Source organism: Canis lupus, chromosome 12, assembly GCF_011100685.1.
Source record: "Canis lupus familiaris isolate Mischka breed German Shepherd chromosome 12, alternate assembly UU_Cfam_GSD_1.0, whole genome shotgun sequence".
Taxonomy (NCBI): domain Eukaryota; kingdom Metazoa; phylum Chordata; class Mammalia; order Carnivora; family Canidae; genus Canis; species Canis lupus.
The window spans coordinates 58,811,653-58,825,187 of NC_049233.1; the positions used below are offsets into that span (position 1 = coordinate 58,811,653).

The window sequence follows — 13,535 nt, forward strand, 5'->3', positions numbered from 1 at the left end:
CGGGGGCCGGCGGACGCCGGGGCCCAGCCGGGGCCCGAAAGCGCGGAGCTGCGCTGGGGAGAAGGGTCGGGGCCCCGGGGCGCGCGGGGAGCTGGCCGCGGCCTCCCCGCGTCCGGAACCTTGTCCCGAAGGGTGCGAAGCCCGCGCCTGGGGCCAACGAACGTCTTTATTCTAAACTTAGGAAGTTCTCCCCAATCGGCTGGAAACAGCCCGGGGACGGCCTCCCGACCCGAATCATTTGAAAATCCCCGAGCTGGGCTCGGGGTTAAGTACCGGTTCCGAACCCCAGCGCCAGCCTCGGCTGTCTGTGGTCTCGGGTTGCGGCCTTATTAGTTATGCGCCTACGAGGGCAAAACAAGACTTCCCCGCAGGTTAATAAGCAGCCAGCCTGGCGCAGGTTAACGAGGGCCTCCCTGGCCCTCTCCTGCCCCTACCCCCACACCTTTTAAGGACCCTTTTGCTTTCACGGAGCATTGCCTCCTCTCTGGTCGAGGTTGAAATCCCCGTCACACGGTTTGGGCTGGGTTAATGTTTTATAGGGGACTGGCTGCCCTAGTCTATCCACCTGCCAGGCTTTCCTGACCTAATCCTAGGGCTGAGCTCGCCCTGCAGCCTTCCCAGGACACCTTCTGAAGCCCCGGGTCAAGGGTCCTGCCTCCCGAAAACTCCTGGAGCGGGCCAGGGACCCCCTCTCCCCGGACCCCCTCACCTCCTGCCGGCCGCGAGGCGCTCCGGCACCCAATTTCAGTTGGCGAGGGGGGTAAGCTGAGATTTCGTTTCTGCACTTGACCTACCGCAGAAAATTCACAAATCCTTTGATTGTCTGTTTAAAATGAGGAGGAAACCAGCTCCCTTTGCGGCAGGATTACAGTGGGAACAAGATCTAAAGATTCTCTTGTAATTCGGTGAGGCCGAGGGAACGGGGTTTTGCAAAGGAGAAAAGGAGCTCTGCGAGGGAGGCGATAACTAAACCGGGTTTTAGACAAAAGGATTTTCCCCAGCTAAAGTGGCCGAAGACAAAGGAAAACATAATCTATTTTGGAAGATTTCCAAGATATGCCACATTAACCTTAGCAGATAAATTTTGCTTCTCCCCGCCCCCCTCTTCCCTTAAAGTCTGGTTTATCATATTTACATAAGTAGTATTAGAAGGGATGTATCTATTATGGATCTAAAGGGCTAGCTCACATTTCATGTGAAAACCCCGGGCGAAGTTTCACTCTTACCCTCAGAGCGCGGTTGAGCCATTTCCATTTAAATACCCCCTGACCCAAGGATTACCTCAATGGACTGACTGCACGGGTTTTGTAATTTCCTGAAAATGAGATTTCGATTTATAAAACAAGAAACCAATTAGTAACCAAATGAGGCGAAGTAGATCCACTAAAATTGACCTAATCCCACAGGCACAATTTAGGCCCGTTCTTGGCGAATGAATGATGAGCCCCAGTCTAGCGTGAGCTCAAAGCATCATCCAGCTGTGTTATTACAAGCAGCAAAAATAAATTGATCGAGCTTTTCCTTCGGAATGAATTTCATACCCTTGACAAAATATAGATTACAGCCCTGGCATCATGCGCCTCCTTCACTCAGACAGGAAGAGGAGGAAGAGAAGAGCTTGTTCTACTGTTCCTTCTCCCTTCTCTTTAATAAATAAACTGTATCTCAATAGAAATGTGTCCTCCTTGCAGCAGGTCTCAGAAAGCTCCATCTGACTGACAGATCGCGACATATACCTTTTAAGGCAGTTTGGGAGTGGGAAGGGGACTGGAAGAGCCGTCCCAGGATTTGATCATGACTTGGTGACTGAGATGGGAAGAGCCCTCCACCACCGTGCTCCTAACTTCGGGCCCGGGTCCCCCCGGAGGGACTTGTCTCAGCCACCTGGGTTTTCATCCAAGGCCTGCGGGTCCTCGCAGAGGACAGGCTGTCCAAACCTCCCTCCACCACCTGAGACCAGCAACCTAGGGCTGGGAGTGGGGGGGCTTAGAAGCCGTGCTTCCTGGGGGAAAGGAGGGAAGGAGATTGGGCACCCTTGGACAAGGCAGGGCGCCGGAGGGTCACTGGGTGGAAGGCTGCTTCCCGAGCCCAGGTGTACCCACCCCAGCCTTCAGGACCGTGGCCGCCCCAGCTCCAGGTCCTCTCCGACCACCTGGCTGGTGTGGCCGACCTCCTGAGGGCGACGAGGGCCCCGCGCGGCCGGGCTTTGTCCCCAGTGTGTGTCCTGCAGTCCCCCGAGTGTTGGCACTCCGCAGTGGCCGTCCGTGCCTGCTGTCCCCGGCGCGCCCCCTGGGCCCCCTGGCCGCGCCCGGGGGGAGCCACTACCGTTAGTTGTGAATCTGGGGTGGAGACTGAGGGTCACAGCATTGATCGTCTCTGAACCCTCGCGCTGCTCTGGCCCCGAGGCCGGAGCCCCCAGGTCTGGATGCAGCAGGCCCGCCCAGCCGGCTGTCGGGTCAGTCCCTCGCGAGCGGCAGAGACGAAGGACAGGCGGGTTTCGGCCCGGTCCCAACTAAATTATGGGACGGAAATGCACGCGGGGTTGACACCAGTGCCTGCGTGACGCTGGAAAAGGTCAAGTGGTGTCGCCCCAGGGCTCCGGGTCTTCAAAAGGGGGCGGGGAGGGGCAAGGCCCTCGCCCCGCAGGCGGGCGCGGGTCGTCGGACGGGGCTGCCGGGCGGGTCCCCCGTATCCCGCCTGGGTTCGGTTTGGCTGCGGGGACCCGACCGGGGCACCGCGGGCCGCCCGCGCGCGGGATCCCGGCTGCAGGTTACGCAACCGCCAGTCCTTGGGACAGCGGCCCGGGCAGCGCAAACGGCGGACCTCTGCGTGGGGCAGGCGCTCTGGGACGTCCTCGAACCCTGGAGGTCGGAGACCGGGTCTGGCCGGCGAGGAGACTGGAGCCGGGCACCCTCGGCTGGCCTAGGCAGCGGCGTACGTGCTCGTCCCAGCTGCGTGCTCCGCTGCTGCCAGGGGCGCGTAGAAGCTTCCGCAGGGTCGCTGTCTCGGGTCTGGTCCGAGCCACCGAGGTGGCGCGACTCTGCGCGGGACCCGCCCCGCGGATGGGACAACCTGCAGAAAGTTTGCTCGGCGCTTCTCCGACGCTGTTCTACTACTTTCCAAGCAGCAGGCCCCTTGCTAAATGCGTAAGGGTTCTCCTCCCCCGCTCAAAATGTAAAATTCCATGAATCAGAGACCGGCGGTGGTTGGACAGTTAACATCATTAGGTGATGGGTCTAAACCTCATTCTCTTGAGAAATACCTGGGCCGACGTAGAGAAATACAGCCAGAATGTACCGGTTCGAATTGTGTTCACATTTGTGGCTGCAAAAGCTCCCAACTGCAAGGATTTCCCCAGGATTGAAAAATAACTCCCCTAGAAATCACATTTGTCCTCTGGAAATGGAGCCTGATTTTAGCTTCAGGTGTATGATTGCACCCTGCTTAAAAGCATCTCGCTGTAGCTTATAACACTCTGCTTTGCTGTTATTGTTTTGATTAGTGACCGCTCCCTTTAAAGAAAAAAAAAAAGTATTTTCTTCACTGGTATGATCTACAATTTCTAGCACATAAATCTGCCTTGCAAACGTTCTCTTCGGAGTTTAGTTCTGCACTCTACGTTTTAAGTCAACATCAAAACTGGAATTAAACAGAGAAAACCAGCGTGGAGTATAAACTGGGCTTAAAGGCTTTTAAATGAGAAAAACTTCTGTAAGAAAATAAACACGGAAACTTAACGCTCCATCATTTCCCCCAGCAGCAAGAAAAACAGCTTTAAATCACCCATCCACGTGGGAAATGGGGCCTCTTTTTCTCTTTCAGTTCTCAGCCTCTAAAAAATATAAGGCGATTAAGGATTTCAATCTTGAGGTGAATATTATAGAAAGGGTCTGTGGAGGTTTGTTTAATCATCCTTGTCCTTCCAGCCTTTTGTAGAGACTCCCTTTCCTGCACGGTTACTAATTTCAATTCTGTGATTATTTTTATTTTCCCAAGACATCTTGACAATGAAATGGTGGTGTGATGTTACCAAGATTCTGAATGGCTATAGATTTGAAATGTCTGGTCTTTTCAAAGGCAGCAAGCCACTACGCCCCCAGCCAAAACTGTATTATATCTGGATAACAAATATATATATATATATCTTTTTAGTTGAATTTGTCCTATTTTGCACACAAAGTCACACCATGTCTCTTTTTTTGTCCCACCTTTCTTGCTTTGATAACACCAAAGACTTACACATTTCTCAAGTTTTTTTTTTTTTTTTTTGCAAGGCTCTTTTAGAATGGAATATGCTGCCAATGGGAAATATGCAGTTTTAGTGATTTCACAGTAATCTTCCCTGCATTTTTTAGAAAATATGAAGTCTCCAATCTAATGCTTTATTCTTGATTATTCTAAGCACTCATATCCCGTTCCTGTGTTCTCTCTCTCTCATTTTTCTTTCAACAGTTCAATTTTACGCACTCAAATAAGTAAAAACTGAAGTTTGGCCCCAGACAAGGAGTCTATCAAGAAGCTGGGATAGTGGTGGTGGCCGGGGGGACCTATATTTAGTGATGGGGAATTAGCTATATTTTAAGAATTTTTTTTTAAATTTTTTCAAATGTAAGTATGGGAGATTTCTGTTTGTTGATTTAAGCCTTTTGCTATTATCTGGGTATTGTAGATGAAATGTAATCTGAGGCAAAACAGTGATTATAGTCATTGTTGTGCCTATAACTAAAATGTTACCAGCTTTATAATTGTTTTAGATTATATACCTTGCAAAATCCATATGTTATGTGGGACAGAATGCTTACCATGATGAAATAGCTAACTTTACTCCATCCTTAGAACAAAATCTAAGGCCTACTATGTGCTGGAATGGCATCAAGATAGGTGTAAAGATGAACCACGCTTTCGTATTCTTTCCACTTCTCATCACTAGAAAACATTATACCTCCACGTAAAGTGCCCAGTTTCCCCCTCAGCCACGGACCCGGTCTTGTCTCCCGCAGGCCTTCAGTCCACAGCTGAACCCAAATTTGGCACCCTCTGCAGGCTACGCCTGGTTTTGCCGTTTGTGATTCACCCCTTTGAAAGATGTTGGGTTGCGTGTGTCTTGTTGTTGCTGTTGTTGTTGTTATTGTTTAATATTTTACAGGGCGGTGTCTGGCTTTTGGAATTTTTGGAAGCTAATGTATCCTCAAAATTAAAACCTCATCCCTAGGAGCCAGCTGTTGGGATGACCCCGTCTAACTCACCGGGTGGAGACTGCGGGTGAGTTATGAGCTCAACAGTAGCTGGAGAAATAAATGATGTGCCCAGAGTTCACACATCGCCCATCCCCTCCTCCCCATAAACTCACACCAGTCCACAGGAGACGGGGGAAGAGGGAGGGGCCCGGGGCTCTGGAGGAAGGTGAAGGGGGCCGCGGAAAGCACAGTCGCGGGGACAGTAGCCACGGGGGGACCCCAGGGCCAGTCTTCGCCAGCGCTCTCTTTGAAGGTGAGAAGTTGGCTTGGAGTTTACTTTCTGTCCCCATTTATCACGCGATTTCTAATTTGTGGAGTTAGCAACTTACTCAAACAAGCAAGCTTGCTCTCTTAGAACCCCAAACCCAAACAGCCAAACCCAGCCCGCCGCACCCCCCCCCCCCCCCCCCCGGGCCGGCGACTCCCCGGGCGCCCCCACCCCGCTTTTCTGGCCCGCCCGGGGACGCCGATCCCCTATTCTTTTCCTCCCGCGATTACTCGCAGCCCCACAAGCAGCACCATATGCTTCTTCTGATCAAACAGCGAGCGACATCGGCACCGATAATTGACGAGACCCGCTAGAAATCACGCAGAAAGGGAGCCCACTGAGACCGCAGGGGCTGACAAATCACTGCTAATAATCCTGTTAGGAACAGCGCGGCCAGCCGAGCTCGCAATAGCTTTATTTTTATAAAGTAGGCGCTGACAGTATAAAAGACAACGAGATCTCTCTCTCTCTCTCTCTCTCTCTCTCTCTCTCTCTCTCTCTTTTAAAACAGAAGGCAGAGTAGCATAATAGTACTTTTCCCACTAGCAATTCTCAGCACAGTTTGAATGGGAAATATGGTTTTTAATATATAATCCCCACTCTCCCCCCCTCACTTTTCTTTTTCTTTAACTTTTCAGGAACTTTAGGTTTTGATTCCTCTCCTCCTGCGGCTTCCAGGGGCAGTCGAGATTGTTCAAGGAACTGCTTTAAGACAAAACAACTATAGCACTACCTGTAGTTCTGGGGTAAAATTGAACTATAATTTGCAAGTTTTCCTTTAGTACCCCTGACTAATTTGGCGGCAAGTTTTGCAAGATTTTGATTTAGATAATGACTTCTAGTCAAGATCAAACAAAGTGAAACTCCAAGCCCAATAATGGCTATTTCCTTCCCCCTATTACCTTAAAAGAAAACAACAGATCCCAAACACCCAAAATCAACAATAACATAAACCCCTGCAGGTCAAATAAGACATTCTGGTTTGTAAATAAACAGAGTTCTTTCTCTTGGAATTTTGTGTTTGTTTAGTATCCTCTCCTTTATATTTCCCAATCTCCTCTAGCAAACACATATCTAAAATATTTTTAAAAATCTGTTCATATTATTTGAATGTGGGTAAAGGAAACGGTGGGGAGACGGAAGAGAGAAGTATCCTTTTCCTACAGAGTATAAATGATTTTATACAGGACTGTTCTTTGAAGGCTGCTCTGTCCTCACACAGTGAATCTTGATGAACTAAATACATGTTTTAAATCATGACCAGCTCAGCTCTTCTCCCTTCTAGGCCTTATAAAATGATTTTCCCAGGATACATTTGCCAACCTGCCACCTACACGGGCTAGTCTTCTTGATTCAACCTTATGTATTTGGGTCCTAGCCTGTTATCTCAGAGATAATATCAAGCTCAGAGTTGCAAATTACCAAGCCCCAGAGTTAGTTTCAGAATCTGTGAATGTCTCAAAAACTCAGAATACATTTGCTATAAGTAATCAAGAGACTGGGTAAATCCAGAACAAATTTGTTCATAAATATGCCTGCTTCTCTTCTGCGGAATTATAAACTTAGAGAGAAATCATTATCTGGCTTAGCTAGCTCCATGTACATAGGTCTATCTATATAGATATATTTTGCTATATGTAGCAAAAAAATACAAGGATTTGGCAATGTTCCTGCTCGCAGCTAGATGCAATTCTAACAAGAGGAATAAAAAAAAAAAAAGTCATGTTTGGATTACTTGTACTTTCAATCGGGCTCAGTATCTGAAGTGTTGACAAAAGCACTGTTGGGCTGCTTCCCAACCAAACATATCCGATGGGCTGGAGAGAAAGTATTAACGGGGAAGTAGAAAGGGCCACAAAAAGGCAAGAGGAATTCTAAGTTCAGAGAGGGCCCTGGTCAAGCAGCCATGCTAAACATCCCTTTGCAGAGAGTATGTATGCATGTAAGTGTGAATGTACTTCTCTGTGCAGCAAACCTCTACCCCTTCTGCCTTTGAAATTCCATCTGGGCAAAGTCACTTACCTTCTGGAAACACTACTCTCATTTTGAGATAGCTGGTCGTGAGTCTGATTATGGATGCTTTGTCCAGCTGCGAGGTGATAGCGGAGGGCAAAGGCAGTAATTTAGCCAGTTCATAAAATTCACTGTTTTCCTTCTCCCTCCTAGTCCGGGCAGCATTTTTGGACTTCTCTTTCATGGTGTCTCTTTCTCCCTTTCTTCTTACAACATAAGCTCCACAGATTCATCCAAAAGCAAAAATAAACTTTCAATTAGAGATCATATTTGGCAAAAAACAGAAAGCATACTTTGAATGAAGAGATGGAAGTCTTTTTTGCTTCACTGTATTGATGTCAGTGAAAGACCAAGGCAGCGAACAGAAAATGATTTTCTTTAAAAACACGGGACGGGAGTGTACGAAAGTTGCTGATCCACGGCAATCTGGGCAATCCTAGGAGTCTCTGGGTATCAAATGCCGGCGGGACCCCTCGGGAACCAGCCTTTTCTTCTGTTCGGCGCCGCAAACCCCGGTCCCCAGAAAATCGACATAATAATAATCCCCGACGTTTGCTCTTCGGTCCCGCGGCGCAGGAGGCGACTCGGAGCCCCTTCGGGAAGAACGGGAACGCCGGACCACGGACCACTCTCAGGCCTCTGTGAAGACAACAGCATCACAGCGTCAGAGATCTGCAGGTCCTCGAGCACTCACGCACTCGCCCGAATTCCGAAAAACAGCCGGAATCCAGGGCCTCCGCTCGCCCCAACGCGCCTCTCGGGGCTCCGTGTTTTGGTTTGCTTGCTTGCTTGCTTTTTAAGATTTGGAGGAATCAGCGGCGAGAGACTGAGCGCCCTGCAAATAATGCAAGCGTTCCCTCATCCGTGCCAGCTGCATTCTCCAGCCCCCTGGGAAGTTGCCCCAAATCACAAAATGCATATTTTCGGAGACCCTTAGAAGACCCTCAGTCGCCGGTCCCCGGTGCCCGCGCCCTGGCCCAGGCGCACGTCCCAGCAAAGCAGGTTTCCGCAAATCAGAATTCCTCCGCACCGCCGAGGCCTCCTTTCGGTCCCCTCGCCCCCCAACTTGGGCCGATCTGGAATTTGGCTACCTCTCTGACTTGGGTCTCAGGGATTCCTCGGAAAGTGGCACTTACACATCAAGTCCCTCGGGACTGCCGAGGCGACCCAGGGCCCTCCCTGCCCAGCGCGGGGGGGGGGGGGGGTTGGCGGCAGCGCGCGGGGCACGGCTGCGCCAGGTTAACAGGTGGCACCTCCGCGACGGCCCCTCGCAGGCCCGGGCAGGGGGGCGGTGGGAGGCGTCCCGGCCTCCCCCCTCCGCGGCAGAGCTGCGGGCGCCTCTGGGCGGGCGCAAGGTGTCTCCCGCCGCACCTACCTTCGGTCTGCGCTGGCGGCACCGGCTGCGGAGGCGCCCGCCTCCTAATTGCCCGCATGCCTACCCTCCAACTCCGCCGGCCTCTCGGCTGCCCCCCGGCAGAGAGGAGCAGAGCGCGCCCCGGCTCCCTTTTCTCTCCTCGGTCATGAATTGGGGGAGGGGTGCGTGCAAGAAGGAGGGGGGGTGCAGGCTCTGGGACGGGTGAGGTGGTTTTAGAATCCTCCTCCTCCGTAGTTGCTACGAAGCCAGTATTATTCCTAATTGGAAGCCGAAAACGCCCCCCTGTAACTTCTTTATAGCTCACGGGGTTTAGCTTCAACTTCACTCCCGGGCTCCCTCTCTCCCGCCCTCCCTTAATGCCACTCACACGCTTCCTCGCCTCCGATTGGCTCGGCGCGCCCCGGGGAGAGGCGCTCATTGGCCGGCCGGGCTGAGTGACGCGAGCACGCCCCGCCCCGCCCCCTGCGCTCCCTGCTCGCCGCTGGGCTACCCGCGTGGCTGCAGCGCTCGGGACGAGCCCCGGGCCCCCGGGTCGCCGCCGCTGCGGGCCTCGCGGGGCCTCGCGGGTGATGTGCGGGCCTCGCTCCCCGCTCTCCCTGCGGTCGGGGGGCCGTGCACTCCGCCCCGGGCGCTGGCCCCGCCGCGCCCCTCGCGTCCCAAAGCATCGGCCGCGGCCGGAGGCCTCAGAGGTCGGGCCGGGGGCCGGGGCTGCAGTCGCCCGGGCTGCGGGCGCGAGTGGCCCCGAGGCCGACCTGGCGGCCGCGCCCTTCCCCTGGGCAGGTCGCGGGGCCCACTGCTTGCGCGGGGCCGCTGTTGCGCTTTCTCTTTCACGTTTCTCTGAAACCGCAGCGACCCTGGATTGATGGCCTGAGAAGATATGTGTGTGTATATTACATATGTCTATGTCTATGTGTATATCATATGTATATGCATATACATGTATATGTGCATATAATATATATATACATATACATCTATCTTTAAATTAATCCCAAAGAGGAGAATCTTTTTCGAAATGGCTCCAGTTTGAGGGCTGATTTGTCCACCGTGGAAAGCGCAGCCGTGGAGCTGTCCTATGGGGAGCAGATAGGGGACTCTAGGCGCAAAGAGGTTACATTTCTGCCCAAAACAGAGTCAGAGGGGTTGGTTGATGCATCGATAGCTATCTCCCAACAATCCGTTATCTTAAACGTGAGTGAAGTCTGTTGTTGTTGTTGTTGTTGTTGTTGGCTTTTGTTTCAGGAAACAAAAACCCAACGTGATATTCCTTACAAAAGGATACATTCACAACATTCACGGTTTCCCCCAACAGGACCCACTTAAACAAACGCTTGTAAGTACTATTGCTGACAAATTAGATTTAAGAGACCCTCTAATCTGGATCGCTTTTTTTTTTTTTTTTTTTTTTTTTTTTTTTACTTTCTGTCATCTGAGGAAAGACAACAGATAGCCACGGGAAAAAGCTGACTTGCACCCCCCCCCCCGAAATAATCACTACTACTTGGAATCACCCCCTACAAGTGTGATTCCCCGCTTGTGTTTTGGTGCTGCTGGTGACCACGATCCTTCTGATCCTTCTCTGGGAGGTGCGCCTGGGGGCGGTTGTTTCCTAGACAGTAAGCGCACCAGCGAAGTTGCCCCCCTCCTCTCGTTCGTGGCGATAACTGCCGCCGAGAAAACGTAGACTATGAAGAGGGGTTGTGCCATTTCCCTGATATTCGGGACGACTTTAAGAGTGTTTGTTCAAAAATACAGACATCTGGCACCTCCTTGCCGCCCGATGGCAGTAAGCTCGCAGAACGACAACGGGAGCTTTCTGGGGGGATATTTGCACATCTGGGAAACACCTGGCAAGAAGAGGTGAACAGTCTGGATGGGAAAGAATAAGAAAAAACCTAAACATATAGATTTCATAGGTGTTGCAAAACTGCGATCTAGCTTAATGGGCTCTAATCTAGGAGGAGTCCTTTCCCCAGAGGCTGTCGCCACTTAGAGACCTGGCTCTGCGAGGGATCCGACCACCAAGTGATACAGGATTAATACTGGGGGAGATGCTGTGTGACTCTCTTATACGCGACTTTCCAGAAAGACCAGATAAGATCACGTTAACTACTGCATGTAAAGAGAGAGGGAGTGTTTGGGGAAGGTGAAAATAAAAAAAAAAAAAAGAAAAAAAAATCTTCTGTGCTCCCCTCCAGGCGCCCCCCCCCCCCGCCCCCAATCGGGACTGATCTTACGCGTAAATGGAGCAACCAAGCGCAGCAATGGCACTTTGGGGATAAGAAGCAGTTTTCTATTCCGACTGTGTTCTGGAAAGAATCTCGGTTAAGTCATGGTCGCTGTAAACCCTACGTCTCCTTCAAACAACGTGCAGGTGTGTTAGTGCTTCCTTGGGGTCTGCAACCCTCGCCCGCGGTAGAGACACCCTGGGGCGTCAGGAGGTGCCCGGGGCCCCCCCACCTCCCGCCCCCAAGAGCGCGTTTTGTCGGAAGAAAGGAGGCATTTTGCTTTCAGAAGCAAACGGGCAAAATGAGCACGTAAGTCGTCTTCACACCAAAGATGAGGTCCTGGGGGTGGGGGTGGGAGGGGGGCTGTTCCTGCGTCCCAGGGAAGCTCCGCAGTCTCTGAACCCAGTAGATGTTTAATAAACACAGTGAAGGCTCGGCCCTGTGGTCACGGCCCCCTCGCAAGTCCTCCGCACACAGCGGTCAGAGCCGCGTTTACCAAGTGACCGAGTTAGCACCGCGACGGACCGACACCTGTTTTTCTAATCTTTGAACCGAGGCCGAAGCGGGAACGCGGCTCCTGCCGGCCCCTCCCCCGCCCGGGTGCAGGGCCCGGGCCTGGCTCCCCCCCCCTCCTCCCCCCGCGCCCCCCGCGCCCCCGCCCGAGCCTCGGGCCAGCGAGGGGCGTGATCCGGCCCTTCAGGTGCCTCCCACGTGTTCCGAGACCTCGCCTTCGCCTCTGGCGTGAGAGATTTTAAATTAATTGCTTGAGTGGAGGAAGCGGGTCCTGCCCACCGCTTTGCCAAAAAAAAAAAAAAAAAAAAAAAAAAAAAGTCAGGGGAAAGCAAGGAATGGGCGCAGGCGGCCCTGCAACCCCGAACCTAAGGGCGTCTAGGCCGCTGGCTCCTGGAGCGAGCACCCATGGCCCCGGGGCACCGTCTATGCAGCCCCAGAGCGCGACCCTAATGCGGGGCAGGGAGGGGGGAGGGGGAGGTCGTCCTTTCCTCGACCGAGGAGGGCACACGGCAGGCCCGTACCCCTGGGAGCCTCTTGCACCGCGGAGGGGGCGCCCCGGTGCTGCCTGCAGGGAGCCCCCCGTCAGCGGCTCCGATGGGCGCCCGCGGCCGAGACCCGGGGGCGAGGTCTGGGAACCCACGCGCCTGTGCGCGCTGCGCGCCCGGGCTCCAGGAGGAGGGGGCGTCCGAGGGCCGCGGGACCCCCCGACCGTCGGGCGCGGTGGGTCTAGAGGAGCTAGCCCTCTGCGCCCGGAGAGAGCCAGAAGGCGCAGCGGAATTGGGGTGCGAGCTGCGGGGCGGGGGAGCGCGGGCCCCGACCTGGGCGCCCTGAGACCCCGACCGCGCTCGGCACCGACTCCGGGGCTGCCTCCGGGCGACCCCGCTCTGCGCCCAGCGGCCCGAGCACCGCCGCAAAACCCGAGGGGCTTCTGTCGCTCCTTCCCCGCTCCCGTAACACTTTTTTTTTTTGGTTTGTTTTCTTTTTACGAATTGCTAGGAACGCATGCATGCACTTTTCCTCGCTTCCACATCGCGCACATACACGTTTATACAAAGCACACGGGCACGGATTTTGCTCAGTGGCCAAGGTCAGGATGAGTGATACGCTTATTTATAATCAAGATGCAAAATCTGAAGATGGTCACCTGGATGTCTCAGTGTGTTCTATCCAGATGTTCCATCTCTACCACTGAGAATTTATCTAGGGAAATATTAATGTCTAGACAAATACTAACATTTTTCTTCTTTCAGGTGTGTGTGTGAGTGAATCCTGCTCTAGCCTCATTTTATTGTCACATTTAGATATTCTGATGTTGAGGCTCAAACAAGGACCCCTTACAATTTGGACCTGATGGGACAAGTAGGCTAGAAAACAAAGAATAGAAGGAAACTAAAAAAAAAAAAAAAAAAAAAAAAAGATAGCCATATTTAACCTATTTTAAAATTTATGGTATGTATCACTTGTTTGATCAGGACGTTTTGGAAAGTGTGAGATTTTATGCAAAACCAAAGAGCCCTTTTCTGAGATACTGCTTCTGGGGTCGCCTAACTGAACTGACCACTGAAATGACCAAGAAAATTAGCTTCAATGGATACCCATTTTAAAAGAAAAAAGGAAAGAAAGGAGAAAGAAAAGAAAGAGAAGAGGAGAAAAGAGAGAAGGGAGGGAAGGTAAGGGGAAAAGAGAGAAAAAGAAGGAAGGGAAGAAGGAAGGAGGAGGGGGGGAGAGAGAGAGAGAGAGAGACCAACCTGAAAAATGAGAGTGGTGAATTTTATGTAGTTTCTCTAAGTATTCTGGATAATATTTTCCATCCAGATTTTGAAACCATAGTCTAATAGAATCTTGAGTTGCTTGCTGAGAAACAAGAGTATTTCTTAAACTGCACACTTCCAAAGAAGAAT

At 52.1% G+C, this 13,535-nt stretch overlaps 1 protein-coding gene and 1 long non-coding RNA gene across 3 annotated transcripts in view; one reads left to right on the forward strand and one right to left on the reverse strand.

Moving 5' to 3' along the window:
• Positions 1–9,187, reverse strand: part of SIM1 (SIM bHLH transcription factor 1) — a 73,268-nt gene extending 64,081 nt beyond the window's left edge. Inside the window, exons 1-2 of one of the 2 annotated variants that reach the window (XM_038554802.1) lie at positions 8,894–9,187; positions 7,528–8,157 (exon numbers count right to left, since the gene is read on the reverse strand). In XM_038554802.1, coding sequence (XP_038410730.1) covers positions 7,528–7,702 — 175 coding nt within the window. In that variant the 5' untranslated portion in view covers positions 7,703–8,157; positions 8,894–9,187. Of the gene's footprint in view, positions 1–7,527; positions 8,658–8,893 lie in introns of those variants that run through there. The other variant, XM_038554803.1, reaches the window with a different exon arrangement.
• On the forward strand, positions 5,096–6,515 carry LOC119874223. Its single transcript, XR_005368067.1, has 2 exons — positions 5,096–5,262; positions 6,144–6,515. It is a non-coding gene; the product is annotated as an uncharacterized LOC119874223 (long non-coding RNA).
• Positions 9,188–13,535: the final 4,348 nt, after the last annotated feature.